The following is a 27,626-nucleotide window of genomic DNA, read 5'->3' as shown; positions in this document are numbered from 1 at the left end:
TCTATTGGCTTGTAGAGAAGAATTTTACAAGCCCGAAAGCAATTTTACAAGCCTGGGCTGGTGCTCTTGTGGTTAAGCATGAAAACTGGGAATTAAATGCCTGTACTAAGTCAGGAAATTATGACAGTTGTTTTCCATCCGTTTGATGTGTTTGAGCTTTTGATTTTGCCATTTGATAAGGGACTTTCTGATTTGAATTTTCCTTGGAGTTCGGTATTTTTGTCATTTTACTCTTTATTACTAAACACGTTTTAAAATGCAATGAAATATTTTATAGTATTGCTTTAAAAACGTTTTGGTATATGTAAAAAATGGCAGGTCACTTTTATTATGTATTTTTAATGTTTTTATATTGTAGCACTTTGAATATTTCGTAATTCAAAGGCCATCAGAAGGGGTCATTAACCTTAAGGGGATACAAAGTTGGGAAATAGCCCAAATGATCTCCATATGTTTGGGCCCATATGTAAAATGTGAATTTCTTAGCCCTATAAAGAACGAATTTCAAATGATTAAGTTTAAAAGTTTAAATCAAGTTTATCTGTCAAAATATTAACCTGATTGCTAACTGTCATCTGATGTTTTGACATTTTTATCAACTTTCATGTTGACATCCTCAACATTTCCTGTTGTTCGAACCTCTCTAGCCTTTTCAAGCCATACAGGTAAAGTCTCGAAAAGCAACAGTGACGCAATTTCCCTTCTAAGCGGTTTGACAGGTTGCTATGCTTTGTGAAATAGGTATTTCTTCAAGTTTCATATGAAAACTAGGTCGAAGTAAATTGCAACATCGAGAAACATATATATAAACGATTTATTGGATAAATACTTTTATTCTGCATTCCAAACATTCAGTACAACCGTGTTGACAGCATGACTTTTCAACAGGTGATTTTGGGGTCACACCTGATTTAACTTTCACCACACAGTCACAGTAAGTTATTAACAGTTCATCGGTTATTTTAATCTATGATTTAAATTTAAAGAAGCCGGACGGTGAATCAGAATTATTATACCTGTCACTTGTTTACTGTGAGTAATTTTTATATAATGTCAAATGACCATATATCATGTCGACATGTGTATATATATATATATATATACAGAAATATAAATTGGCTAGTAATAATTTAAAATCATATGTTTACAATTAATCTGCTGGAATCATGGATTGTTTTCTTGGGAGTTTAGGATTATTAGTACCACAGGTCAGTTGACGTATCAGGTTTGGTACAAAGGGCATACAGACATGACAGATACATTTAATGTATATATATATATATTGCTCACGCATCTAAGACTTTTTTTCGGATCCCTTTTTTCTAATGATTTCCTATGCTGTTAAAAAGTATCATTTATAATTTATCAATTGGTCCTTCTTTATGCGTCCTTGAAATAGAAAAGTAAAGAATGGGATGAGTACTATTTAAAAGTAGTATTTTTCACATTGTCCCTAATTTTATGACTCAAGGGACCTCAAGTACTAGAAATGATGTCCCACACATACACACATACACACAACATTTGAATGTGTCTTCATGACCCATGATGCCATACATAATTGTAGGTGTGCTTCTACTTGGTTCTCAACTTTAACCCTTAATCTCTTATACTCGTTTTGTACAGATTCTCTTCCTTCAAACTAATAATATTATCACTTAGAATATGCATCCAAATTGATTCAATTTAAGATATTTGTGTATGATGCTGATAATTTTCGTGGTAGAATCCTAGGATCTACACTAGCGCTTGCAAACAATGATGTTTTCTTCCATACAAAATTATGCTAGTCTTGTAAAACATCTGTGCAAGTCACCTAGGTTTCAACGAAATTGCCAAAATTCTGGGATAGTTTTCAACTTAGTATTTAATCAGTGTACCAGGGATACCAAAGGGTACCCAAATTGCCCATTCTTTGTAACTGATATCCATTCTGAAGGTGAGTTGGACTTATTTGAATTTTTTTTTTACAATAAAATGGTTTTAAAATAAAACCACATATGCACTGTTTCATTTAGTTGCATTACTATTATTCTTTAATTAAATACATTTTCCTAAATAAATAGACTGTGTGTACATGTATTGTCTACTTCTTTGTTTGTGTTTGTTTCTTTTAACTGTAGATTATGAATTCAATTATTTCTGGAAAAAAAACATGATAAAAGATAATTGCTTAATGATATAAAATTCACAATCCTAATTTGAAATTTGAATGATTCACAAATTTTATTATCATAATTATGTATTTCACTACAAAAAAATTATTTAACAAATTGTGTGTTTATGTAAGAATATGTTTTAATTGTTAAGTTTGAGACGTACCAAAAAAATGGATGTGTAATAATGCTCTGCATTTACATGTAATTCTTAATATTCTTTTTTGTGTGAAAATTGAAATGTATGTATTATCATTGTCTATTGTGTGTTATGTAGTACAATAATCTACATGGTACATGTACATGTAAGAACAACACCTTCAGGATATTTTGACATGTTTTGATTTGTTTGTAACATGTGTAATGTAAACAATTCAAACCATGTTTTAATTAATACATTTAAGATAAACATTTTAGCATGTTTAGTTAGTTATTGATTTGATTAGCAGATTAACCTTTTCTTTCCATTGAAGTAAAAAAAACCATTCAATTAATGATAAAAGCCAAGGTAAGAGGTATATTCTACCATTCATGCCATTTATTGTGTTTTGTATAATCATGATAATTTAGAATTAAGACAATTGAGTAAACTCTTAATCATAAATCATGATAATAGGTTATTTACTATTACATGAAAAAAAATCAAGATATATAGAAATGCTATTGATTTATTAAGTGTCTACTTAAATTTAATTGAAATTGAGCAGTTTGTGTACAAATGAAGTTTAAAAAAAATCTGCACTATCCAAAATTTACTGATTACCTCTATATTGACCAGACTTGTTATCCAATTTAGATATATGTAATAGGCCAGTGGTTCATTAAGCTTCTTATTTGATTGTATTGCCCATGTTGACATCAAGCCATTAATTGTAACACAGTAGTGTATTATAAACAAAAAAGGAAGAAAAAATAATTAGTGCAAATTTGGATAGTTATCTTTGGTTTACTAAAGAGTTATTAAGACTTTGCACTTCTGTCCCCCTTATAGCTGAATTTTCATTTGTACATTTTTTAAGATATTTGTTTAACTGCAACATTCAAATTGAGTATCTTTATTGTATATTTCAGAAACACACAATGTCAGCAAGAAGAATTCGTGTGATAGCTGCCAGAAACCAGAACCCTCGGTACGTTCAGGCTGGTCGACAAGATGTAGTCAGTAGAAAAAAGGAAGAAAGACAAATCAAACAACAACATCGAAGAGAGAAACAGATTGACTCATATTTAGCAGATGATGAAAATTTTCCAAGTTTCTCTACACAGTTAGGAAAATTAGGTCTTCAGCTTAGAGACATTCCTGGTGATGGGTAAATGTTTTTTCATTATTTGTAAATAAATAAAGTTACAGTTTGATGTAATTCAAAATTTAGTACTTTAATTTAGTTCTCTAACATGTCTTAGAACAACATATATGTCCATATTTATTATTTATTCATTATAGGGTCATAATCATGCAGACATCAGAATATATACATGACCTAATTTATTTAATTTACCTTTTCTCTTTTTTCAATTACTCTTACTTGACTAAGTTTTGCTCTCCACTTATTGCTGTTTATTTATAATAAAATTCTGACCAAATTGCAATTTATTTTATCAAACCGAACTTCAACTGGTCAGAAATTTTAACAAACTGCTGTAGAAAAACAGTCAAGTGGTAGAAAGTGCAAGGTGATAATTAACATTGATTAAAGCATAAAAGATAGATTTTTCATATTATCATTGAGATGAAATTAAAGTCTTATAGGCAAAATATCTCCAAACTGGTGCAAATTTTTCTACAGGACATGAAACTGTGCACTTGTTATTTTATTTTTTGATCTTACTGTCTTTTCATTGCTTTTGGGGTTTTCCTTAACCAAAACATGGACTTTGCTATTTCTGCTTATATTTATTGAGGGCAGCAGGTGACATATGTCTGTCTTGAAGTTTACACCAATTTTTAAACAGCTCTAGATTTTGAACATGAACACATTGCAAAAAGTTTAAAGTTTCTAAATAATCTCAATAATTCACAAGAAATAGTTTCTATAAAACTTATTGACCTGCGCTTTTATTTAATTTCAAAGTATGAATAAATTAAACTGCAAGGTGTCAAGTTTAAAACTTATTTAAATTCAAATAAATGAAGAATCTTGTGAAGTTTAACACATTATTTTCTTTTGTTAAAGAAATTGTATATGGTTAGATGCATCTTTAAAGATTCACACATATATGAAAGAAAGATAGATGCTACAGTAGATAATTCTGACTGACAGCTATCAAATTACTGTCTGGGGTTCATTTATGTTCATTGACTGAAAAAAAATTCAACAGAAACTACACATGTAATATACATGTACTTAACACATAGTGATGTCTGACAAATGATTTGAATTTGAAACCCACCATACCCTTTAGGTTACATCAAGGAGGTTGTATAGATTACAAATATTACAGACAATACCTATGTAATCAGTGTAGAATTTATTACAGCATTGTGGTGAAGTGACATCTTTATTTAAAGAATAGCTTAAAACTGCAGTTTGCCATAACTTACTGTTAAATAGTTTTTGTCTCCCTGTAAAGTTATGCCCCTATCTGTTCTCTATATAAGTTTGCCTCAACGGGGTGTTATGAATCTTATACACAATGCTTAGTTCCACAAAACACAGATCAAGTTTAAAATTTGTGGCGTCACTTTTTACTGTTCTAGAATTATGCCCCTTTACAAATGGAAAAAAATCTGAATTTTTCGTTCTGTTCTCTAACTTAAGTTTGCCTCAACCAAATGTTATGAATCTTATACATACTCATTTATTTGCTTATTACTACAAAACACGGATCAAGTTTGAATTTGGGTGGCGTCGCTTTTACCTTTCTAGAGTTATGCCCCTTTACAAATGGAAAAATTGCTGAATTCGTTTCCGTTCTCTATTTTTAAGTTTGCCTCAACTAAATGTTATGACTATTATACACAATTCTTTATTTAATTACCACAAAACACAGATCAAGTTTGAATTTTGGTGGCATCACTTTTACCGTTCTAGAGCTGTGCCCTTTTCAAATGGAAAAATTGATGTATCATCTGATCTGATCTCATATTCATGGTACATTGGTTAACATTAAGTTTTTGTGTTTTGGTTTGTTTTTTAATTACCTATAAGCAATGGGTCAGCTATATTTGGTGTATGGAATAATTGTAAGGTGTACATGTCTGTGTGACAGTTTTTATCTGACCTTGACCTCATTGTCATGGATCTTTTAAAAATGTTAAGTTTATGTGTAACTTGTAATAAAACCTTCATCTTTAAGACTTTCAACATAAAATCAATGGTTAGTAAAACAGGTGAGACATTTCAGCGTGTGCACTCTTGTGTTCACAAAGTATTCAAATTGTCACAACTCATACAGATCGTAAACGATTGAGTTCACCATTGATTTTCAAGTTTGATAGAATTTGATTGATGATTTTAATTTTGCAACCATCCAATGTTATGTTTCATGTAGAAGAGTAAGAATCTAGTATCATTTTAGTGATATCAGTAAGTAACCATGTTGTTACAATAAGTTTTTTACATAAAGGCTGGTTCAGGTCCATAAGTTCAGGGTTACAAGTGTTTACGCTATTGTCAGATTTATCACTTCTAAGAAAGTATTCTAGTCAGAATCGAAGTCCCATAAATTTGCTCTTAAAGAACCTGAACTCAGATTTTGCTGATGATTCCTGATGCCTGGAAATTTCTTTTTGCCAATGCAAACTGCGAGTTTTATTTAAACATGTTAAAAGCCTGATTTTCTACTGATCCATCCAACGTATCCCCTCCCTAATATCCAGGTCAGACACTAGCATAAGTACACTAGTTACTAACAAATTTTTAGAGAGCTTTTCAAAATTGTTTAAATAAATATCACAACCTGCCACATAGATTAAAAAAAGACCAGCAAAAAAAAAATTAGCTTTACTCCAAAATGGCTGTTACTGAGATTTTCTTTGGCATAAATCCATAATTCTATCGTATTTGCTAGTAAATCTGACATCGAGGTAAATGATATCTTACTAATTTAAACCCTTTGGACTAGTGAGTTTAATAATTTAGTTTTTAAATCATACTGTAACTAATTTTTGTCTTCTTTTTTTTTCATTTCCCTACTTAATAAAGACCACCTACAAACGAGCATTGTTATAATATTTAATTTGAAAGGACAGCTTGACACCCTATCTGGTCAAGCTTTAGCGAGCAGTTAAGACTTTTAAAGGCCACAGTACTCTGTGTTATGTTTATTCTCCTGTCCTACTTGTGCTTTGTCCATATCTTGCACAGTTCAATTTTAGAACACATAATCTTTCATTTGGATATACATTCATGTATTTAGAACAAAATTTTAATTTTCTGATATAAAAATAAAATTGTATTCCCCTTTTTGTCGAGCCTTCGACTTTTGTCGAAAAAGCGAGACATAGCGATCCTACATTCTGTCGGCGTCGTCGTTGTCGTCGGCGGCGTCCACAAATATTCACTCTGTGGTTAAAGTTTTTGAAATTTTAATAACTTTCTTAAACTATCCTGGATTTCTACCAAACTTGGACAGAAGCTTGTTTATGATCATAAGATAATATTCAAAAGTAAATTTTGTAAAAAAAAAATTCCATTTTTTCAGTATTTTACTTATAAATGGACTTAGTTTTTCTGCCAAGAAACATTACATTCACTCTGTGGTTAAAGTTTTTGAAATTTTAATAACTTTCTTAAACTATCCTGGATTTCTACCAAACTTGGAAAGAAGCTTGTTTATGATCATAAGATAGTATCCAGAAGTAAATTTTGTAAAAAAAAAATTCCATTGTTCCGTATTTTACTTATAAATGGACTTAGTTTTTCTGCCAGTTAACATTACATTCACTCTGTGGTTAAAGTTTTTAAAATTTTAACAACTTTCTTAAACTATCCTGGATTTGTACCAAACTTGGACAGAAGCTTGTTTATGATTAAAAGCTAGTATCTAGAAGGAAATTTTGTTCCATTTTTTCTGTATTTTACTTATAAATGGACTTAGTTTTTCTTCCAGTTAACATTACATACAGTCTGCAGTTTAAGTTTTTAAAACATTTATTAGATTCATAAACTATCCTGGATTTTTACCAAACTTGGACAGAAGCTACTTACAATCAAAAGATAGTATAGAGAGGAATATTTTTATTAATTTTTTTCCTTATTTTTGTTGAGCCTGTGATTAACAGCAAAAAGTAGGCGAGACACTGGGTTCCGCGGAACCCTTACGAATTTTTTAACATTTGTATTTAGTTTGTTAAGTTAAGCATTAATTTTTCTTATTCTAAAGAAAATGGAATCTTGATATATTTAGGTAAATGGCATACTAGGTTGCAAAGATTACTACAATCTAAGGATTATAAAAGCTTCCGTTGAACTTTACTAAGAAAAGATAGATAACAAAAACTGACCAATGTTTGTTCATACTAGTAGGTCAGGATGTGTTCTCTATTCAGATTAGCAGTGTTTCTCGTAAACTGGCAGTCCCAGGTCCTAACCACAGTAAATCAGATTGGACCATCGATTTTAAGAGAAGTCCTGATGTCCAACTAAAAATTTATGGTGTTTTTTTTTGTTTTTTTTAGGCAGCCCGTATATTTAGTATAACTCATGATTATCAATGATTATACAATATCTGGTATTTAGTATATATATAGCTCTTGACTATACAATGTATCTTGACAATATTTCATATGGAACCATATGTACTGTAAATTCAGAAATTATTGTGTGCATCTATAATTGCGATTTTTGCAGAATGGAAAAAAATGCGAGATTAATTATTATGATTTGTGGAAAAGCTGCAAACAGATATATCTGTCAGATATCAGAATGCAAGTTCTTATTATTGCGATTCTCACCCAGTCGCATTATTAGCAATAATAAAAACCTCGCAATAATTTCTGAATTTGCAGTATGCTACATTGCGCAAATTGGCCTATAATTTTATTTATACCTACATGTATGGAAATAATTGATTGGTAAAATTTTCTGCAAATACAGGATCACCAAATTTTCACTTGGACCACCAGATTTGTAGTGTTGGTGGTGACCCTTATGACCACCAGACTAAAGAGATTACTACAACTCTGGATTAGGTTTTGGTTATCCAACATTGTCCAAAGGTTTTATTGAATTATATAGATAAAATTCTTTATAATGTAATACTGTAGAAACATTAATTTTCGTGGGGTTAAAATTTCGTGGTTTTGTCTTTCTATAAGATTTCATGGGGATTTAATTTCGCAGTTTCCTTAAATGTAAGTGGTATTATATGATGGGTTAAATTTTCGTGGGGGTTTTAATTTAGTGGATATATCCTTTCCACGAAATAAACGAAAAAAATTCCTCCACGAAAATTTCTGCTTTTACAGTATTTGGTAAAAGATCTAGAACTTTGAATTTTATAGTCAGACCTTTCCAGATTTTAAACTTTAGATGAGATTAAAAGGTTTTTGTTTATGTTCACAAGAATGGAATGATAATTCATTGATAAGTAACTTTTAGTTTGCCTCTTTTAGAATCTTTACCCAAAACTAAAATAAAAATTCATGTTATGTTGGGACTAGATATCATTAGAAGATTTCATGATGTGTTTTGCTGAATGAAGAAATTATTTATCATTGGGAGTTAATACTTTATTTCTGTGGAGGCGTACATTAAGGTCCATTTCAAAATTTGTATGGGGTCTTTCAACATTTTACAGGTTTTGCAAGTAAACAAACCTTGGAACTGACAGGATTAATCTAATGGAAAATTTTATTCGGTTTTACCTACTTAAGTATTTTTGTACTTATTTGGTTTGATATTATGTTTTGATGAGTTTAATTAAAATTCATGAATTTGCTTTGATGTAAGTTCATTGAAGCATAACTCGATACCAAGTTCATACAAATGAATAATTTACTTTTTTAAATTCATTACATTCCATTGATGTAATCCGTGTTTATATTTAATTCATAAGAAGCCTTAACTATGTCAGACTGTTGAATTACATGTAAATATGGTATATAGTGGGTGTTTAATTTCTAAAAGACGTCACAAAGTCAGACCCATGAAGGCAAAGCATGAGCACTCTTGCACTTAAGTTGGCAAGATAATTTCATATTTAGAAACAAGTTTTCATGCCACCCCCGTAGCGGAGGGGGAATTAAGTTTTACCCTTGTCTGTCTGTATGTCAGTTCATCCGTCCGTATGTCACGAAATTGGTTTTCGTTCTCTAACTTTAGTTTGCCTCAACCAAATGTAATGAAACTTATACACAATGCTTATTACAACAAAACACAGTTCAAAATTGAATTTGGGTGGCCTCATTTTTATCTTTCTAGAGTATTGCCCCTTTACAAATGAATTTTTTCGTTTCCATTCTCTAACTTAAGTTTGCCTGAACAAAATGTTATGAAACTTAGGCCAACTAAAATTAATTAGCAGATTTTCATCCAGATTTTTGAAAAAAATGGGGCGGGTGGGAGGATTTTATCTTTTAATTTTTATCTCTTCCTAAACCCTTTTGTGACGGGTTGTTGATATGCAAGGGTAATAACAAGCTTATATCATGTATATATAAGGAATTCTACATTATTTTTCAATTCTTCCATTAATATTTCTGATTGACAAACACTACATGTAATTGCCGCTTTAAAAACCTATTTTTAGTAAATAGCAAAAATGTAGAGAAATGTTCTCTTTTAGACTATCTAGATCAAATATGTTTTGCTTTCTAAAGCTATGATTTGTAGTGCCCATAAGATGAAGCATATGCATTGGTATGCAACACAAATATTATGAGTACAGAGTGAAATGAAAACTCAAACTGTGTTGAAAATACTAGGGATGATGCTTTTAAGATTCTTATGCAAGGTGTAAATATAATTACAATGTAAAACATAAACTGAACCAAAATGAAGAAGTTGTTTAATGACTCTATTGAGGGGATGGGAACAGAGGGTGTTTGTTGTTTGTCAACAAAAACGACAACTTGGGGTAAATCTAAGGGCTTGCTATAACATGTATAATACATTTTGTACGTTGGTCGACTTTTTGTACTCAATATACGGTCATAAATCGAACAAGTTCATGCTTATGTCAATTACTTTATTCCAGTCATGTTTTTGTACCAATGTGTTTCACGATTCTTACACTTTAGATATCATTCACAGTCCAAATTTCCTGACAAAAAGTCATTGAATTTGTATATAAAAAAAAATCCACAGGTTTCTACTCACTGAAATTTAAAAACTGTAACATACCGCGATTAGCGTTCTTGGACTCTGCCTATTACTCGTAACCCGAGTATTTCATGCCGTTATAGTAATTAATCTATATTCTCAGATGATAATGTTGTCATCATTGAGAAGAAGAATATGTCGACTTATATTACTCTAAGAAATACGAAAACTGAAATTTTAAAAAGGAAGTTTTGAATGAAATAAAATTATCGGGGTTACTGGTAACGGAAATGAACGAAATTCAGAAATCTTAATTTTTGAAGAAAAAAAATCGGGGCTGGATGATTTCATAGGAGTGGGAGCGGATGAAAATGTATCAATTAATTTTAATTGGCCTTTTACACAATGCTTATTACCACAAAACACAGATCAAGTTTGAATTTTGGTGGTGTCACTTATACCGTTCTAGAGTTATGCCCCTTCATAAATGGAAAAATTGATGAATTTTTTGTTTCTGTTCTCTAACTTAAGTTTGCCTCAACCAAATGTTATGAATCTTATACACAATGCTTATTACCACAAAACTCAGATCAAGTTTGAATTTGGGTAGCGTCACTTTTATCGTTCTTGAGTTATGTCCCTTAATAACGTTATATGCATTATCTGTGTCCAATGGACACATTCCCTATTTATTTACAATTATGACAAATCAATAACATACATTGAACGAAAAATATTAGTGAAAACATTACCGGATAATTAACTTTAGTATTTTATTGATGAAGCTAACCAAATGAGACCCTTAAATACACAATCACTCAACACAGAGTAATGGAGCACGTGAAAAATAAGTGAGATGATAGACATGCAATATGTTTAATTTTTATGCCCCTGCAGCAGCATATGGGGCATTAAATGTTATCTTTGTCCATCTGTATGTCTGTCTGTAAGTCCCAAAATTAGTTTCCATTTTCTAACTTTAGTTTGCCTCAACAAATGTTATGAAACTTTATACACAATGCCTATTACCACAAAACTCAAATCAAGTTAGAATTTGGGTGGCTTTACTTTTACAATTTTTAGTTATGTCCTTTTATTATGTTATATGTAAGCAGGGGCATCATGACACATTCTCCATTTATTTTCACATTTTTCATGTGTTTCTATTTGTAAATTAAACTTTGTCATAACAGTTGTTAAATGATTTTGTGTATTAAAATTTTTCTTTCAGAATCAATTAACACTATGAATGTATGATATCTATCATCCACACTGGTATAGCTTTTCTTTCATCATTGTTTTCCTGCCCTTGATGAAGTGCTAACAAGAGATCTCGTGATAAAGGTCACTAATTCAATTGCAGTACATTTCTGAAGATTTTGATAGGATAAAGGATTTCCTTTTAAAAAAAAGTCCATGTACACATGTTTTATAGTAAAATTTAGCCACTCAAATATATAAAACATATTCAACTTTCATATGACTTTAATTTAATGGAACATTTTGTTCTTTCTTCCCTACTTAACTGTTGTTATTTGGTATTTAAAGAAAAGATTACTATTTATGAATTTGTTTTGATTCGAGTTCAATAAAGCAAATTTCGATATCCAGTATATACAAATGAATATTTTACTTTTTTAAATTCACTAAATTCCATTGATGTAATCAGGTTTGAATTTAATTCATAAGAACCTTTAACTATGTCAGACTGTTAAGTAATTTGGTATATAGTGGGCGTTTAATTTCTAAAAGACGTCACTAAGTCTAACTCATAAAGGAAATTATTTACAATGCACCAATACTTATGTTGGCAAAAAATGTCATATCCTAGAAATGGGAGATAAACTCCCCACCCACCCAATTGTGTCTACCCTATCTGCTTTATCTCACTACAACTCTACAACTGAAATGACTGTAGAAATCTACAACTTAAATGACTGTAGAAATCTAAATAAAGGAAGGTACTTTAAGAATATTTAATGAAAGAATTATGCACTGCAAAAAAGCAAACTTTCATTAACGCGATAGAAAAAATGATACAAAGGAAAATCACTACTGAAACTAAAATGCAAGTTTTTATTGTTGCAAATTTGATATTGTCACATTTTTCGCATTAATAAAAACTTCGCAATAATTTCTGAATTTACAGTATTGGATTTTTGTAACGTCTCCTACTTATATTCAAAATTTATTATTTATTGCAGAAACTGTTTGTTCAGAGCACTTGGTGACCAGTTAGAAGGACACTGTCGTAATCACTACAAGTACCGCTTCGAGATTTGTAACTACATGTCTGAACACAGAGAAGAGTTTGAACCCTTTGTAGTAGATGACACACCATTTGAAAAATACAGTATGTATATATAGGTTAAATCAGGGAATTTGGTACAACATTGACCACTCTTTGTTAATTTTGGTAAACAAAATTCAGGATTCAGAACAATTTAGAGCATGATCGACACATTATGTAGCCACTTATTTACAAATGTGTGTATTATTGCAGATTGTGAGTTGACCTCTAGACATTCTTATGGTTCTTGTGTTGTCGGGTTGCTAACTTGTCATCTGTGTATATATTTTCTTACCTCACACCTATTTTCATGACCTGTTACAAAATTTTGACGAAGTTCATTGACAGACTAATTTGATACAAACATTTTTTATGGGTAACATTAGCTCCTTTATCATTCAACACTCATGCTTGAATCTGGAATTTCAAGACTAGTGTGCCCAACTTTTATTTTGTTTTTATTAACTTGATGATTGGAAAAACAATTGCTTTTGATTTGTTTGACATTAAATTTTTTCTTTTTTCTGAAAAAAAATAATAAAAGTGGAAATATATGTTTTAATTGGGTTAAGGTATATACTATTTTCATTGTAAGACAGATTTTAACATTTTCTTTTCTTCCAAGAAATTATTTAAGCTGTACACCAAAAGATGTTAATTTGTCTTTTCACTATAACACCAAGACCTCTGTTGAATAATTTTTTCTTTGTGTACTTAAAAAAGTTAGTTGAATAATAAACTCATAGTCCCTGGTCACAGAAAAGCTATAGCTATTAACAAGAGATAAAAAACACTGAAAAAGACAATTTAATATTCAGAATTTATTATGGAAATATTCAAGCAGAAGAGGTCTAGAATTTAGCCAGTTAAAGATACTGGTATAAACATGATAAAGTAAAAGCTGCATAAATAATCCAGTCTAAATTATACTATTGGTTCACTTTTATCTTTCCTATTGATAAGTATGTTAAAAGGATAATTGATTCGCAAAACATTTTTATAGGGTTATGTTTCGTAGCCTTTAGCTATTTTAATCAAAATTTAGGTTTTGAATTACTATTACCTTATTTGAATTGATATCCCATTAGTGAACTTTCTCTTTTAAACCTGAACTCAGATTTCACTGATGCTTCCTGATGACTGGAAATTTCTTTTTGCCATGCAGTGCAACAGTTTTTTTTAAGCATGATTTTCTACTTATCCGTCCAATGTGCCACTGTGTGCACCCTCTTTTTGGAATAAAATACTGATGCTGCTTATTGCTAGTGTAAAAGGATAGTTTAATTTCATTTGCTGCAGAGCTCTAGTCTCTATCTTTGTATGGGTGTTTAAGATTTATTTGTGATTCAGTTTACCTATTTAAAATTTGCCTTTATTATTTTGAAAAGGTACTGAAATTTTGCTTTTAAACTAGGCAACATTTTGAACCCTCAATGAGTTGTTGCAGTTTTCTATAATGTTTTGAGCCTTGATGGCCAAGTGGTCTAAAATAGTTCACCTACAGTGATCAATAGCTTGCCATCTACGAAGTTGCTAGTTTGAACCTAGCTTTGGAAAGATTGTCAGATTTCCTGCTGATGGTTTTTGGTTCTTTGGAAATTTTCTTGTGTGTCTTATTTTTTTATACGTTCCCGTCAGGAATTTAACAGTTAGATTAACTCTACATCAACATGTCAATGGCCATTTATTAATGCATTCATTGTACAAGGCTGAGGAAGGTGAACCATGAACATGGCAAGAGTTGATTGCCCTCATTAAGATTAAAATTGCAAACAGACACGAAAATAAACCATTATTTACCGGTATTGTATAGCAATATGTAAATAAGAAACTTTGTGAGAAATGTTATATTAAGGTAAAGCAATGATTAAATTATTATCAGTCTGCCAGAATGATCAAATGTGTCACTCAAAATTTGTTTTTCTATTTACTTGTTCTGATGAACATGATGAAAGGAAAGTTGAAAGCAACAACAAAGACATGAACTTCTTCAATTTGAATATTAAATATTTCTTTCAAGATGATGTTCCATGTTAATGCAGTTATATATATATAGTTAAGACAAGTTTAATACTAAGGAAATTTTCGTATAAGTTTATATCTTAAAACAGATATATGTTAGGTTAAAAGTGCCAATTTTTTTTATGCCCCCCCCCCCCCCCCCCCCTCTTACGGCCTAATTTATGTACAAAAAATGAACGAAAAACAAATATGTAACACACAAACAAATGACAACCACTGAATTACAGGCTCCTTACTTGGGACAGGCACATACATACAAAATATTGCGGGGTTAAACATGTTAGCAGGATCCCAACTAACTTTAGTTTGCCTCAACCAAATGCTATGAAACTTATACACAATGCTTATTACCACAAAATACAGATCAAGTTTGAATTTTGGTGGTGTCACTTTAACCGTTCTAGAATTATGCCCCTTTAGAAAGGGAAAAATTGCTGAATTTTTTGTTTCAGTTCTCTAACTTAAGTTTGCCTCAACCAAATTTTATGAAACTTATACACAATACTTATTACCACAAAACTCAGATCAATTTCAAATTTGGGTAGGGTCACTTTTACTGTTCTTCAGTTATGTCCGTTTATAATTTTTATATGATATGCAAGCGGGGGCATCATCTGTGTCCCATGGACACATTCCACATTTATTTTTTTTTTACAATTATTACATACATAACAACATCTTTCGTCTGATGGGATCAATCATTTACTTTACTGAATATCAGAAATACAGTGAAGGCTTGGGACAGACACATGAAGTTTAATACTAAGGAAATTCAGTGATCAGATTTTCACTTGAGTATATATCTATCTTAAAAACATATTTATGTTTGATTAAAAATACAAAATAACAATTTTACAATACATAACATATATATTATAGCCTATAATATGATGGTGGAGATAATTGTCGGATTGGCTATTTAATTTATAACTGAATGTCAGTAATTCAGTGAAGGCTAAGGACAGGCACAGAAAGTTTAATACTAAGGAAATTCAGTGATCATATTTTCACTTGAGTATCTACCTAGAAAACATATTTATGTTGGATTAAAAGTACAAAATAACAATTTTACAATATTACATAACAAGATCCTATATTCTGACACTTGACATGATCATGGGATTGTCCATGTAATTTACTGAATGTCAGTAATTCAGTGAAGGCTTGAGACAGGCACATAAATTTCAATAATTCAGGAAATTCAGTGATCATATTTTCACTTGAGTATCTATCTTAAAAACATATTTATGTTGGTTAAAAATACAAAATTATAATTTTACAATATTACATGTACATAACAACACCCTATATTGTGACAATACCACTGGAGATGATCTTGGGATCGGACATTTAAATTACTGAATATCAGTAATGTGAAGGCTTGAGACATGCTAAAAAAGTTCAGGAAATTTCAGTGATTAGCATATCTAAAAAACATGTTTTTGTTAAATTAAAAATGCACAATAACAATTTTACAATATTACATAACTACATCCTATATTGCATGTATTGTGACAGTTGAGAAGATCGTGGGATCGGACATTTAATTTACTGAATACCACAGTAATATGAAGTTCAACTTTCTCTTAACTATATGTCAAGCATTGTAAAGATGTCCCGTTTACACCTATTAAAGTATATTTATTTTAAATAGCCCACAATAATAGAAATTGGGGTCACGGTTGGTTCAGATAATATATCGGGTTGGAATTTTAAAAGGTGTTATTTTCCCAAAGGCTTTAAATTTTAGTTCTGATAATTGGACAAATTGCATGTTTTCATATTTGAAAACATGTAAAAATTTTGCTTCTGAAAGTTTAAAAACTTTTAAAAGTCAATTAAGATGTTATCAAAATGCTATAAAATTGTTTTATTAGTTTATGACTGTAGGGCTAATAGTTCAGTGGTACTTTAGAGAATAAAAAAAAAAAAAAAATAATTGAGGTTGCATGATAGATCCATGTACTGTAATTTTCCATTAAGATATGGTTAAATTTAATATGCACTTTTATACCCCATTAATTTTCAATGATTTTATTTTCAAATGATATAAATTTTACACTCAAATTTATTGCATCATTAAAAGGGGTGGCATATTTGTAATCACAGAGAAATGTTGAAAATGTTGTGAAAGAAAATTTAATGTTTTTAAAAATCGGGATTAAACATAATTGGTATACATAAGAGACATGATTGATATATCTTAACCATGCATGAATCTAGTACAAAAAGTGTATTCCAAATTTTTGTCCAGATAAAATTAGACCTTTTTTCTATGCTAATGTTGTTTATATTTGACATGGAATTACCATATGAAGATATGACCTGACAATTCAAGCCATTTCCAAATGATTGGTCTCTATGGATAGTTTTCAGATTGGCAATCCTGCTACATCTCCTTATTTTTATATGAAATTACACTGTAAATTATTGGAAATCTCTCAGATAAGATAGACTACTATTACCTAATTTATTCTTTAAGGTAAAAAAGGTTAACACTGTACCATTCAGAGAAAATCTCTCAAATAAGACACACTCCTGTTACACAATTTATCTGAGATTACCCTGGTTTTTGGTGGTATTCATGTTGGTCAGTTTTTAGTTTTCATCACAGTGTTTGTGGACTTGTTTGTCTTTTCATTATTTTTTTGCTTTTTGCAATGTCGTTATTAGTTTGACTTGTAAGTTTTTAACATTTCTTTTGTATCTTCTGTCCCTCTTTTATTCATATGAATCACATTTATAGCAGAATAATACCTACCATATATTTCTCTTTACAGTTAAGAACCTGAGTGCTATAGGAACCTATGCCGGGAATGATGCCATTGTGGCTTTTGCTAGGTTGTATCAAATCAATGTTGTTATACACCAACTTAATTCACCATTTTTATTGGTAAGTTTAAAAACATCATAATATGTGTTAAAGACATGATAGTTGAGAACTTTCCAAACTATGAATGAAGTCAGTCAGACTAATGTCGCATGAACACCTGGAGGTATTATAATATGTTTAGATTTTTTAATTCAATGGTAAAAAAAGTGGGCTTATCATACCTTCTTCTTTAGGCAAAGAGAACATATACAATGATTTACTCATTTGTCCCAATCATTCTTGCAGCTTGAAACAGCACTGTCTATTGGTATTTACAAAGGACACTGTTATCGATTTTTACTCAAGTTTGAGCAATCTAGCTATATTTTGAAATGATTAGAAGCAATGTAAATGGAAAGAAACTGCATTAAGCATTTAAAAAAATGTTAGTGAAAAACAATTTGAGAAAGTAGTTAAGTAACATTATTGTTGAAAAATTTAACGTTAAAATTTTTATTTTTGAACAGATTCAGGGACCTAAGACACAAAGTCAAACAACAAAACAGATACATATCTCCTACCATAATGGAGATCATTATTCCAGTGTACGTAAACATGGAGATAATACAGAGTCTCCGGCTAATATCAGGGTAAAGGTACGTAATTTTTACTGATCATTTAAATAGAGAATCAAAAATCAAGGACATTAAAAAGAATTAAAATAAAAAGATAAAAATAACAAATAAAAAGGCTTCTTTTTCATTGAGCCTTTGAATATTTGGACTTTATTTATTCTTGACCTTGGAAATTTTTAGATCCCTTGACTTCGAAAATTTAGGGGTAAACTTTTGGTTATCTATAGAAACCTAGTGAATATCATATATTATCCAATAATGTACAAACATCCAAACCATTTTGTCAATCTAGGAATCACCTCAAGTCTATAAATGGTAAAGTTGAATAATATATCATGTTTATGATTCTTTATGCTGGTATATAACACATAGAAAATGCATATTATACCCCAGTCTAGGAAGGGGCTATATTGCAATCACCTCATCCATCTGTTTGTCCAACAAATTTTTTGTAACTTTTTTTAGAAATTATTTAACAGAATGACTTCATATTTTGTCTACAGTTTAGCAGTGATGAGTTTTAAAAGGTGTGTATTTCTGGGATCTATCTGACAACAAATTCCTGTTTTCTAATACTCTTAATTTCAAGTGGGGGTTGCATAGCAGGACAACACATGCGTTCTTGTTATTTCAGTTATATTTGAATTCATTTTAATTGTTTTGATAGATTGGGAATGACACACAATCAGCAGCTGGGAAAAAGGCACAGGCCAATGGTGTCATGAATGGGGACATCCCACATTGTGGCAGGGTCGTCAAAGCTGTCAGAGATGTTGAGATAATAGAACAGGAGATAATGGCTGCCACAGGTTGTGATGTAAGTCTTGAAATGAAATATTAAGATATTTTCAAATAAGAGATCTTTTTATTTTACCATATGAATAATCATTTATTAACTTATTGATGATAGATTTTGTTTTTATGTACTTTGGATTCATTAGTATTCATTTTCTCATGGATATTCATTAGTATTCATTTTCTCATGGATATTCATTAGTATTCCTTTTCTCATGGATATTCATTAGTATTCATTTTCTCATGGATTGCTTGGGTATAGGAATACCACAAATAAAATTGTTCAGTCATGAACATTTTTCACACACTTGTATACAGAAATTTGAAAAACCAAAAAATTAATCCTCAAAAAATGAAAAATTTCTCAATCCACAAAATTGGTATCCACAAAAAAGTAAATGAATCCACAGTATAATGAAATAGGAATTAAATGATATATTACAAAAATCTCAGTTCAGACAAGTAACTTTCCATGATTTTAAGGTTAAAGGTTTTTGAAGAAGCTATTAGATTTTGTTTATATACATATAAACATGATAAAGGGAGATAACTTTTTACATTTGAAGATTTGACTGAAACTTTCATGGTCATAATCTAAGATGGGAGATTACTCACAACATTTTGATAATTTGACATGTACAAGATATTCCCAGTTATTGATTATATACATGATATAAATGACAATGAAACTAAATATTATTTTTCTGTAGAAATTAGAATAGTAAATTGTTGCTGGTATTTGTGAAATAGGGTAAACAAAATCTAGCAAAAACTCTATTTTTCAAAATTATACAATATCAAATATGGCCATTGTGATAATGTGTCTGTCATTTTGGTATAATGGGAGATAACTTTTTCTATTTCAGGACTTGACAATGATACATGAGTCACTGTATGAATGTGATAATGATGTTGATAGTGCTATTGCCCATATATTACAGATCATGACTCTAACAGATGAAAGTAAGTATCTTGCTCTTAAAAAAAATTCTTTAACCATATATTGTGACTAAATCAAGTTTCAAAGGGCAGAGTGGTCTATGTAGTTCATCTATTATATCACTAGCCTGTCAACACTGGGGTTGTTAGTTTTTAACCCCACACATGGCAAGTGCGTTTTACTCTAATCTTAATTGACTAGGATTGCCAGTTTTCCATCACAAAAGTTGGTGGTTCTCTGCGTTCACTCCTGCTTCCTGCACTTATAAAAACTGACTATCATGAAATAGCAAATAATGCTGAAAGTGGCATTACACACTAAAAATCAACCGATCAAGTTTCCCTTAGTCTGAATGATGATGTAAATTAAATTCAGGATAACTTTTGCAAATCAAAAACAGCTGAAGACAAATTAAAGCCATGCCCGTACATGATGTAGTTAAAATATTTCTTGCAATAATTAAGTTCATTATTTCACATTTTTTGCATGAATGGAAAAAAAATTGGAAAATTAAAAAGAAAATTCTCCATGTTTAGTGTACTCCTTTTGGAGATAAGTAATTTTTGTCACATTTGTTTTCCTGCCGAAGGTTGTGGTTCTCTCCACCAATAAAAACTGACTGCCACAAAATAGCCAATAGTGCTGAAAGTGGCATTAAACACCAATCAATTAATCTCACATTTGTGTATAATATTCCTCTTGTTTCAATATAAGGTTATTATACACACTTTATATATTCTCACAAAGAAAATGATTCAATTTCAGGTTTTAATACAGAAACTTCCTCCGAGGTATCACAACGAACATCAACAGATAGTGGAGTGTGTACTGGTAACAATTCTCCTGTGTCTAACCATGTAAGAGACAACAGTTATGGTGGCAGCTCTGGATATGATTCTATAAGCAGTAATGGAGGAGCTAGACCTAAAAAGGTACAGATTTTGTTTCAATATAACTGGGAGACTTTTATTCAAATCAAGGCCATTTTTGTGGATACCAACAGTGTTCTCCCCAGATATTTCATTTAGCATCCTGGTAATCAGGGGAAATTGAAATACCATATTGTTTTTTTTAAATTATAGCATCACATCCATAACATAATCTATAAGAAAACCAATTCAGATAGCATCACATTCAAGATTATACCATCACATTACCATGATGCTAAAAGGCCCTGGGGAGAACACTGACCAATTTCCATGGATTGATGAAAAATTCTATTTTTATGGATATTTGATTTTGTAGTTTCAGCCTATAGAAATATTTTGCTTCTTTGAACATTTAATTTTGTTGTTAATCTGTACCCTTGAAATCAATGAAATCTGGTACCCCACTAATATATGAATCCACAGTAGACTTAAACACTAAATTCCTCTTTCAGGATACCAGGGTGTCAGCTAAAGAAAGAAAGGAAGCAAAGAAGATGGAGAAGAAGAAAAGAGCAGAGGAAAGACACAGGATGAAAGTTGGAGGAATGAAAACACAGTTTAGTGATGATGAAGATGTCCACACGGTCATTACTAAAGATATAGCTATGATGAAAATCTAAGCAGGATTGTTTTAATCTTTCATTTTTAGCAAGAGAAGTGAAAGAAAAATGTTGTGGTTATACTCCTTCAATTTTTGAAAATGATGTAAAAAGTAGATAGATATATATGAAAAAGACTTGGAATTACTCAGGCCTGAGAAATGTATAATTAAAATATGCTCAATTTTACAGAAAGATTATATGAATCTACAAAGCTGTACTACAGTTTTCTTCTATTGTATTTATATGTCTAATGCAGGGTTGTAATGAAGAGACCTGATAACTGACAGCTTTAAATGATGAAAATATCATTTTTATTTGACTTTGTCCAAATGTATATTTAAAGGAGTTTTTTCTAAAAGAAAAAGGAAAGCCTTAATATTAAATTCAATAGATATCAGAAAAAAATGTGAGGTGAGTTCAAGTTCATACTCTCTGCTCCCCATTTATACATTCACGGCAAAGTTAAATTTATTGCTATTTGCAACCCCTTTTATTGATTGGGTCGTACAAAGTCCTAAACCAGCTTATATTATGATGATAGGCAGGAGAGCGGAATGATGGGTGGGCTTAAGACTAGATGTATTAGATATATTTCAAGTCTCAATTGATTAAAACAAGTCTCAATTTAATCAAAAATTAAGTGTGGTAAAAGGGTAATATCAAGATTTTTTAAAGCAAAATTGTCTCAAAAGGATTGAGTATTAAGATGCATAAATGAATTTAGTAATAATTATTTCAGCTATAATTAACACAAATATGTTATAAATTACCAAGAAAAATCCTATAATCATTGTAAAAATGACATTTATAGACTTGTATGTAATAGTAGTACCTATAACCAAGTAACAGCACAGGATTTATCTGATATTTGATGTTTTATATAAACATATGTAAATATATATTACTCCTTAAGATTTTAACGATAAATTTAGAGATTAACACACTTTTTACATGTTTCAACGAGTCCTTTTTATGACATTGAGAGATCTGTCTTTCATATCTTGACTAATCCACTTTTCAAGTGACAATAAGATTTGCCGATTTTATCAGAGTTTATTCACTATTGCAGGACATACATTATTGCATTTTGATTTGATTTGTTTTTAAATCTGACTATGCATGAACTACTTGCCACTGGACATTTTGGGTAAAGAAAAATCAGTCATGTTTAATGGTGAAATTATATTTCTGTAGGACGTCATTTTGTTTACAGATATTATTCACACATGTTCTGTGTTGGCATGGTTATAAGATCATTCATTATTCCGGTGGTGATAATTCAAAAGTGTTTCATGCAGAGGACATTTACCACTGTCACATTGAATGACTTGATTTTTTTTAGAATAAGCATTTCAATATATGTAAGTTTTCTTTCTCATAACAAGTAAACTTTTTGCATAACTATATAATACAAAATTAGATTTTGGGTAACCCCCAGGGAGGCTGCAACCCATCAACTCATTTTGAAATTGACAAACTTTTCTTGCAAGTTGCAAAAAGGGTAGACAAGCAAATTCATAAGTTCAAAGTCGAGGATGATGCAAACTATATACAGATTTTGTAAGATGAGTTAACAATTATGCAAGGTTTCATCTGATATAGACCTGAACCATGTTGAATTATATTTATAGCTACTCTAAGCCCATGTGTCATTTTAGAAAAAAATTATATTTTTAGCTGAAAGAGAAAATGTGTATGGGAGTATTAGACATATACTTTGATCTCTTATTCTTCTATGTAGATTTAACTATTAAAACCAGGGTTTCATTGAATTGTAGTTGTTACAGTAAAATTATATGCAATGTGTTATATACCAAGTATTAATTATACTAGAGCCAGTAACTAATTTTGTGTAAATTTTAAAATGTTTTATTTTATATGTAGAAATATGTCTCCGTTCTTACATGCTGCCCATATTGTTATAATACTGTAAATATAATCACTAAAACTAGATTGACTCAGAAAAAAAATTGATGTTGGTTTTTCCAATTTTCATCAGAATTATACCTGTTTTTAATGTTCAGGCTTCTGTTAAATTGTGGTTCAAACAAAAAAAAATGCAAAATTTCCAAAAATATCAAAACGTGAAATTGGGAATATTATTTTTTCAAAGTTGTGTTGAATCTGTATTAAAAAAAAGAAGTTAAGGATCATCATTACAGGGTTAAAATCATGACAGTATTCAATTTAAATGTGTATATTATATAATTGTATATATGTTAATTATATGTTAATGACCCTTGTTTTGTTACAGTTTCTTATACTATTTACATGACATTTTATATACATTGTATTTGTTCTTGTTTTGGGGTGTTCCAGAATTAAACAAATGGAGGATGTGGAAGTCATTTTTAGACCCAAACCACCCATAGTATGAAATTTTCATAATTAATTATAATTCCTATAAAATTCTAAGAAAAAAAACCAACCCACAATTAATTAATTTAAAGGGCTCCAATCGCTCAACCACAACCACCATCAATTTTAGAACAGCCCTAAGCATACATGAATATTCGTTTCATTTATGATTACATTCTTTTGAAGACATTAAGCACATTCAAGATATTTCAACAATTTTACTTATCTAGGAAATCAGTTAATATATGGAACATCCAAGTTCTTGACTGTGATTTCAGTGCATGTTTATATTTTTTATTTTGAGATGTACACCAAGTGCTTATTTACAATTTGTTGTCATGACAATTAATGTGAAATCTTTTTGTTTCAGAAGATCATCGAAAAATAATTAAGTTTTGTTTTGCATACCCTAATGTGTCTTTCAGAATAGAAAAGGTGTGGATTTTAATTTTTCAAGAATGGTAAAAAAAAAGAAACGTGTATCATAAAAATATAAATCAATACATTACATTTTTACTTATTTATAGTCAATGTGTTTATGGTTATGGATTTGATGAAATTGGAAGACCCAATACAATCAGAAAAAATGAAAGAAAACCACAATGAAAAATTTATCATTGATGCATATAGTTTGTAGAAAAGGGTTTATTGGGGTTTGAAGCACTTGACATGAAAAGAAAATACTCATATATAAGATAACTTGATGTCTGCCTTGAAATTGATAGTCTGTGTCAGCAATATGCTATACCTTGATGTTCAAACATTTTGTAGCAAGAGTTGTCTCATGATTTGGAACTCTATTTTAGCCACAATTCTTTCATTTGTAAATATGTGATAATGTTATATAATGCAATAGAAATGTATTCACATATCAAAAGGGATTTATATGCCCAGTTTATGTTTTGTGTTAACTCATATTTGCTTGTTGAAATTATATTAAAAAATTATTTTATTAATTCTTTTTTATGGAGCCGAAAGTGTGTATTTGGAGTTTTTAGTTTTGCAAATCCTATCCCGTCACATTCAACACAATAATAAAAACATTGCAAAAATTTCAGAATCTACAGTATTTAAAGACATCACAGCATTTCCAGGACTCATTTTAATATCTTAATGATCAAGATATAAAAAAAACTTTGTTTGACCCTGCCATGTGAACATATATAAATATATGTATATGAAATAACAACACAACAAAAATAACCTGAAGTTATCTGAAGGATAATAAACAGTCTTCGAAAATAGGTGTCTATACAATAGCCTTTACAGTTATTGCTTGGCTACAAATGGGGAAAAACTCTAAAAGAGAGGTGAAAGATACCAAAGAGACATTCAAACTCACAAGTCATAAAATAAACTGACAATGCCATGGCTAAAAAAGAAAAAGACAAACAACAGTTCACAAAAAACAACAAAAAAAACTAAAGACTGAGCAACACAAACCCCACCAAAAACTCAGGGTGATCTCAGGAGGTCTGGTAGGGTTAGCAGATCCTGCTCCACATGTAGCACCCAACCTGTTGCCACTGTCTTGGGAGTTTGGACATAGTGTTGTGGCAAGTATAATAACAAAATAAATGAAAACAGTAAAGTTTACGGTCAATGATAATGTATAATTAAAACTTATGCTTTTGCCATAATATTCTCGACACAGAGATATATCTTACCTGTATGTATTTTGATAGTAAAATGCATACTTTCCTATTTCCTATTCTGACATCGGACCACTCTTAAACTGAGTTTTACTGTGCGTACTGTTGTGCGTTTGTTTTTTCTACATTGGCTAGAGGTGTAGGGGAAGGGTTGAGATCTCAAAAAACATGTTTAACCCTGCCGCATTTTTGCGCCTGTCCCAAGTCAGGAGCCTCTGGCCTTTGTTAGTCTTGTACCATTTTTAATTTAAGTTTCTTGTGTATAATTTGGAGTTCAGTATGACGTCCATTATCACTGAACTAGTATACATATTTGTTTAGGGGCCAGCTGAAGGACGCCTCCGGGTGCGGGAATTTCTCGCTGCATTGAAGACCCATTGGTGGCCTTCGGCTGTTGTCTGCTCTATGGTCGGGTTGTTGTCTCTTTGACACATTCCCCATTTCCATTCTCAATTTTATTTGATAATAAAATGGCAATACGTTTAACATGTAAACTGCAAAACATCCAGCCATTGAACAATGACTAAAGGTTCAGGGCCAGATAAACTCCACAGTAATGAGATAAACCAATACAAAAACAAATGCATACCAATATTTCTGTGACATCAAAAGTGGCTCCCCTTAAACTGATTTAATCACAAACCTGAGTGTTTAAGCTATGCAAAAATTCCAAAGTCAATTAACCATGAATGAGGGGGTAGAGCCATATAATCTTCATGGAAATGAGATGTGCTAAAACTAATACAACTACATACCAAATATCATTGACTTACCATTAGTGGTTCCCTTCAAACTAATCAATCACACACTTTGACTATGAGTCAATAGACCATGACTGAGTGGAGCATGGCCAAAAACCTCCACGGTTATGAGATGTGCTGATACAACAACACACAAAATATCATTGACTTACCATTAGTAGTTCCAAACAAACTGACCTAATTCAAAACTAAGCAAAGGTTTCAAAGGCAATAGACCATGACTAAGGGGATGGGGCCAAATAATCTCCATGGTACTACTTCATTGCAAAATATTCACTTGACACTTCCCATATCAAAGAAATAAGGATTGAAATAACTCTCTTGTAATGTGTCAATGAATTAGCTTAGACTGGCAAGAATTTTGGTAGTCTAGTTTTTCAATGGATTTGCATAACTCTTGCTGCATTACAGCTGTAAGTGGCTTTTTTTGGGGGTTGATCCTTAATTTCTTTGCACTAAATTGGTTAATCACATTAGTAGAAGCACTTGCACCAAAGCAATAAGCAGCTTAAGAACCAAAAATTTGGACAAGAATTGGAATGTTAAAAATTATTTTTTTTTTATGAATCAACTCATCTAGAGGCATAGTCTTAGATGAAATACAAGAGAAAGATGATGAAACCAGCCATGTCATACTTAAAGAATACTAGAGGAGATACAAACCATATCAATTCTCAGGATTCAAAATCAGCGGTAACTTGCTGGCCCCTGGCCACTTAATTTCAAGGCAGTCCAGTAGATTTTTAGGGACATCTGCTCACCAGGCTTCTTAAATTTAGGCAATTATTTCGTACATTGAATTCTTACATAATGATATGTTGGTATAAGATTGGTTAGGTCATATTTCCACATTGCATAATTTTTTTTAAACTCCTTAAGGTGGTACCCAACACCTTGACTAATATTAATTTGGCTCGTTTAATTTTCATAAAATTTTGACAAAATGTTTACTTTGACCCTTTGACAAAAATATAAAAATTTCAAAAAATTTGAACCAACCACTTTATCAGAAAAATTTCGTTGGTTATATAGCAGTTTGACAAACACTAATTTTGATCATTGAGAAGCTTAATATTTCCTTAACAATACAATGTAATTAAAACGTTTAGCTGATTTTTACAGAGTTATCTCCCTGTAGTGTTAGGTACCACCTTAATAGCTAAAGCATAAACTGTTTGTCGTTGCCAAATGGCCTTGCACTGTACAAAAGGATTATAGAGCAACATATAATTTTTTTTTTCTTCTGAGAAATAGACTGTAACACATAAACTTATACAAACTTGAATGTATATATGCAGACATGTAGAACAGATGAATAAATCTATATATGTCCAGGACAGAGAAAGTACAATGATGATGATGTTGGATGGCTTTTTAATGTCCAGCAGCAAATCAAATGCATATTCAGGACATGTAAATATGATATGAATGCTAACCCAGCTTTGTACTTTGCAGATACGCTGAGCCTGA

At 30.8% G+C, this 27,626-nt stretch overlaps 2 protein-coding genes across 5 annotated transcripts in view; one reads left to right on the top strand and one right to left on the bottom strand.

The window, feature by feature from the left end:
- Positions 1-679, bottom strand: part of LOC127736369 (transmembrane and coiled-coil domain-containing protein 4-like) — a 38,809-nt gene extending 38,130 nt beyond the window's left edge. Inside the window, exon 1 of the mRNA XM_052246878.1 lies at positions 558-679. Within this exon, the coding sequence (XP_052102838.1) occupies positions 558-590 (33 nt within the window). The 5' untranslated portion in view covers positions 591-679. The remainder of the gene's footprint in view (positions 1-557) is intronic.
- LOC127736371 (OTU domain-containing protein 3-like) lies at positions 673-24,699 on the top strand. 4 transcript variants are annotated; one of them, XM_052246884.1, is made up of 9 exons: positions 673-741; positions 3,228-3,466; positions 12,565-12,713; positions 17,453-17,565; positions 18,012-18,140; positions 18,787-18,936; positions 19,781-19,877; positions 20,620-20,786; positions 21,236-24,699. In XM_052246884.1, exons 2-9 carry the CDS (start codon positions 3,237-3,239, stop codon positions 21,401-21,403), a joined length of 1,203 nt encoding a protein of 400 aa, XP_052102844.1. In that variant the 5' UTR covers positions 673-741; positions 3,228-3,236; the 3' UTR covers positions 21,404-24,699. The 4 variants fall into 4 exon arrangements, with proteins under 4 accessions (XP_052102844.1, XP_052102841.1, XP_052102843.1 ...); XM_052246881.1 differs by lacking the exon at positions 673-741 and adding an exon at positions 792-934; XM_052246883.1 differs by lacking the exon at positions 673-741 and adding an exon at positions 944-1,032.
- Positions 24,700-27,626: the final 2,927 nt, after the last annotated feature.

Source organism: Mytilus californianus, unplaced genomic scaffold, assembly GCF_021869535.1.
Source record: "Mytilus californianus isolate M0D057914Y unplaced genomic scaffold, xbMytCali1.0.p SCAF_30, whole genome shotgun sequence".
NCBI lineage: Eukaryota > Metazoa > Mollusca > Bivalvia > Mytilida > Mytilidae > Mytilus > Mytilus californianus.
Note: the sequence above shows the minus strand (reverse complement) of the source record. Positions and strands in the feature narration are given on the sequence as shown.

Bases quoted from the DNA above. Each gene is read 5' to 3' on its own strand.
- LOC127736371 (XM_052246880.1), top strand. From the start codon at position 1,167: ATGGATTGTTTTCTTGGGAGTTTAGGATTATTAGTACCACAG. The intron at 18,141-18,786 runs GTACGTAATTTT...TTGTTTTGATAG, and splicing joins CGGCTAATATCAGGGTAAAG to ATTGGGAATGACACACAATC. The intron at 20,787-21,235 runs GTACAGATTTTG...TTCCTCTTTCAG, and splicing joins GAGGAGCTAGACCTAAAAAG to GATACCAGGGTGTCAGCTAA.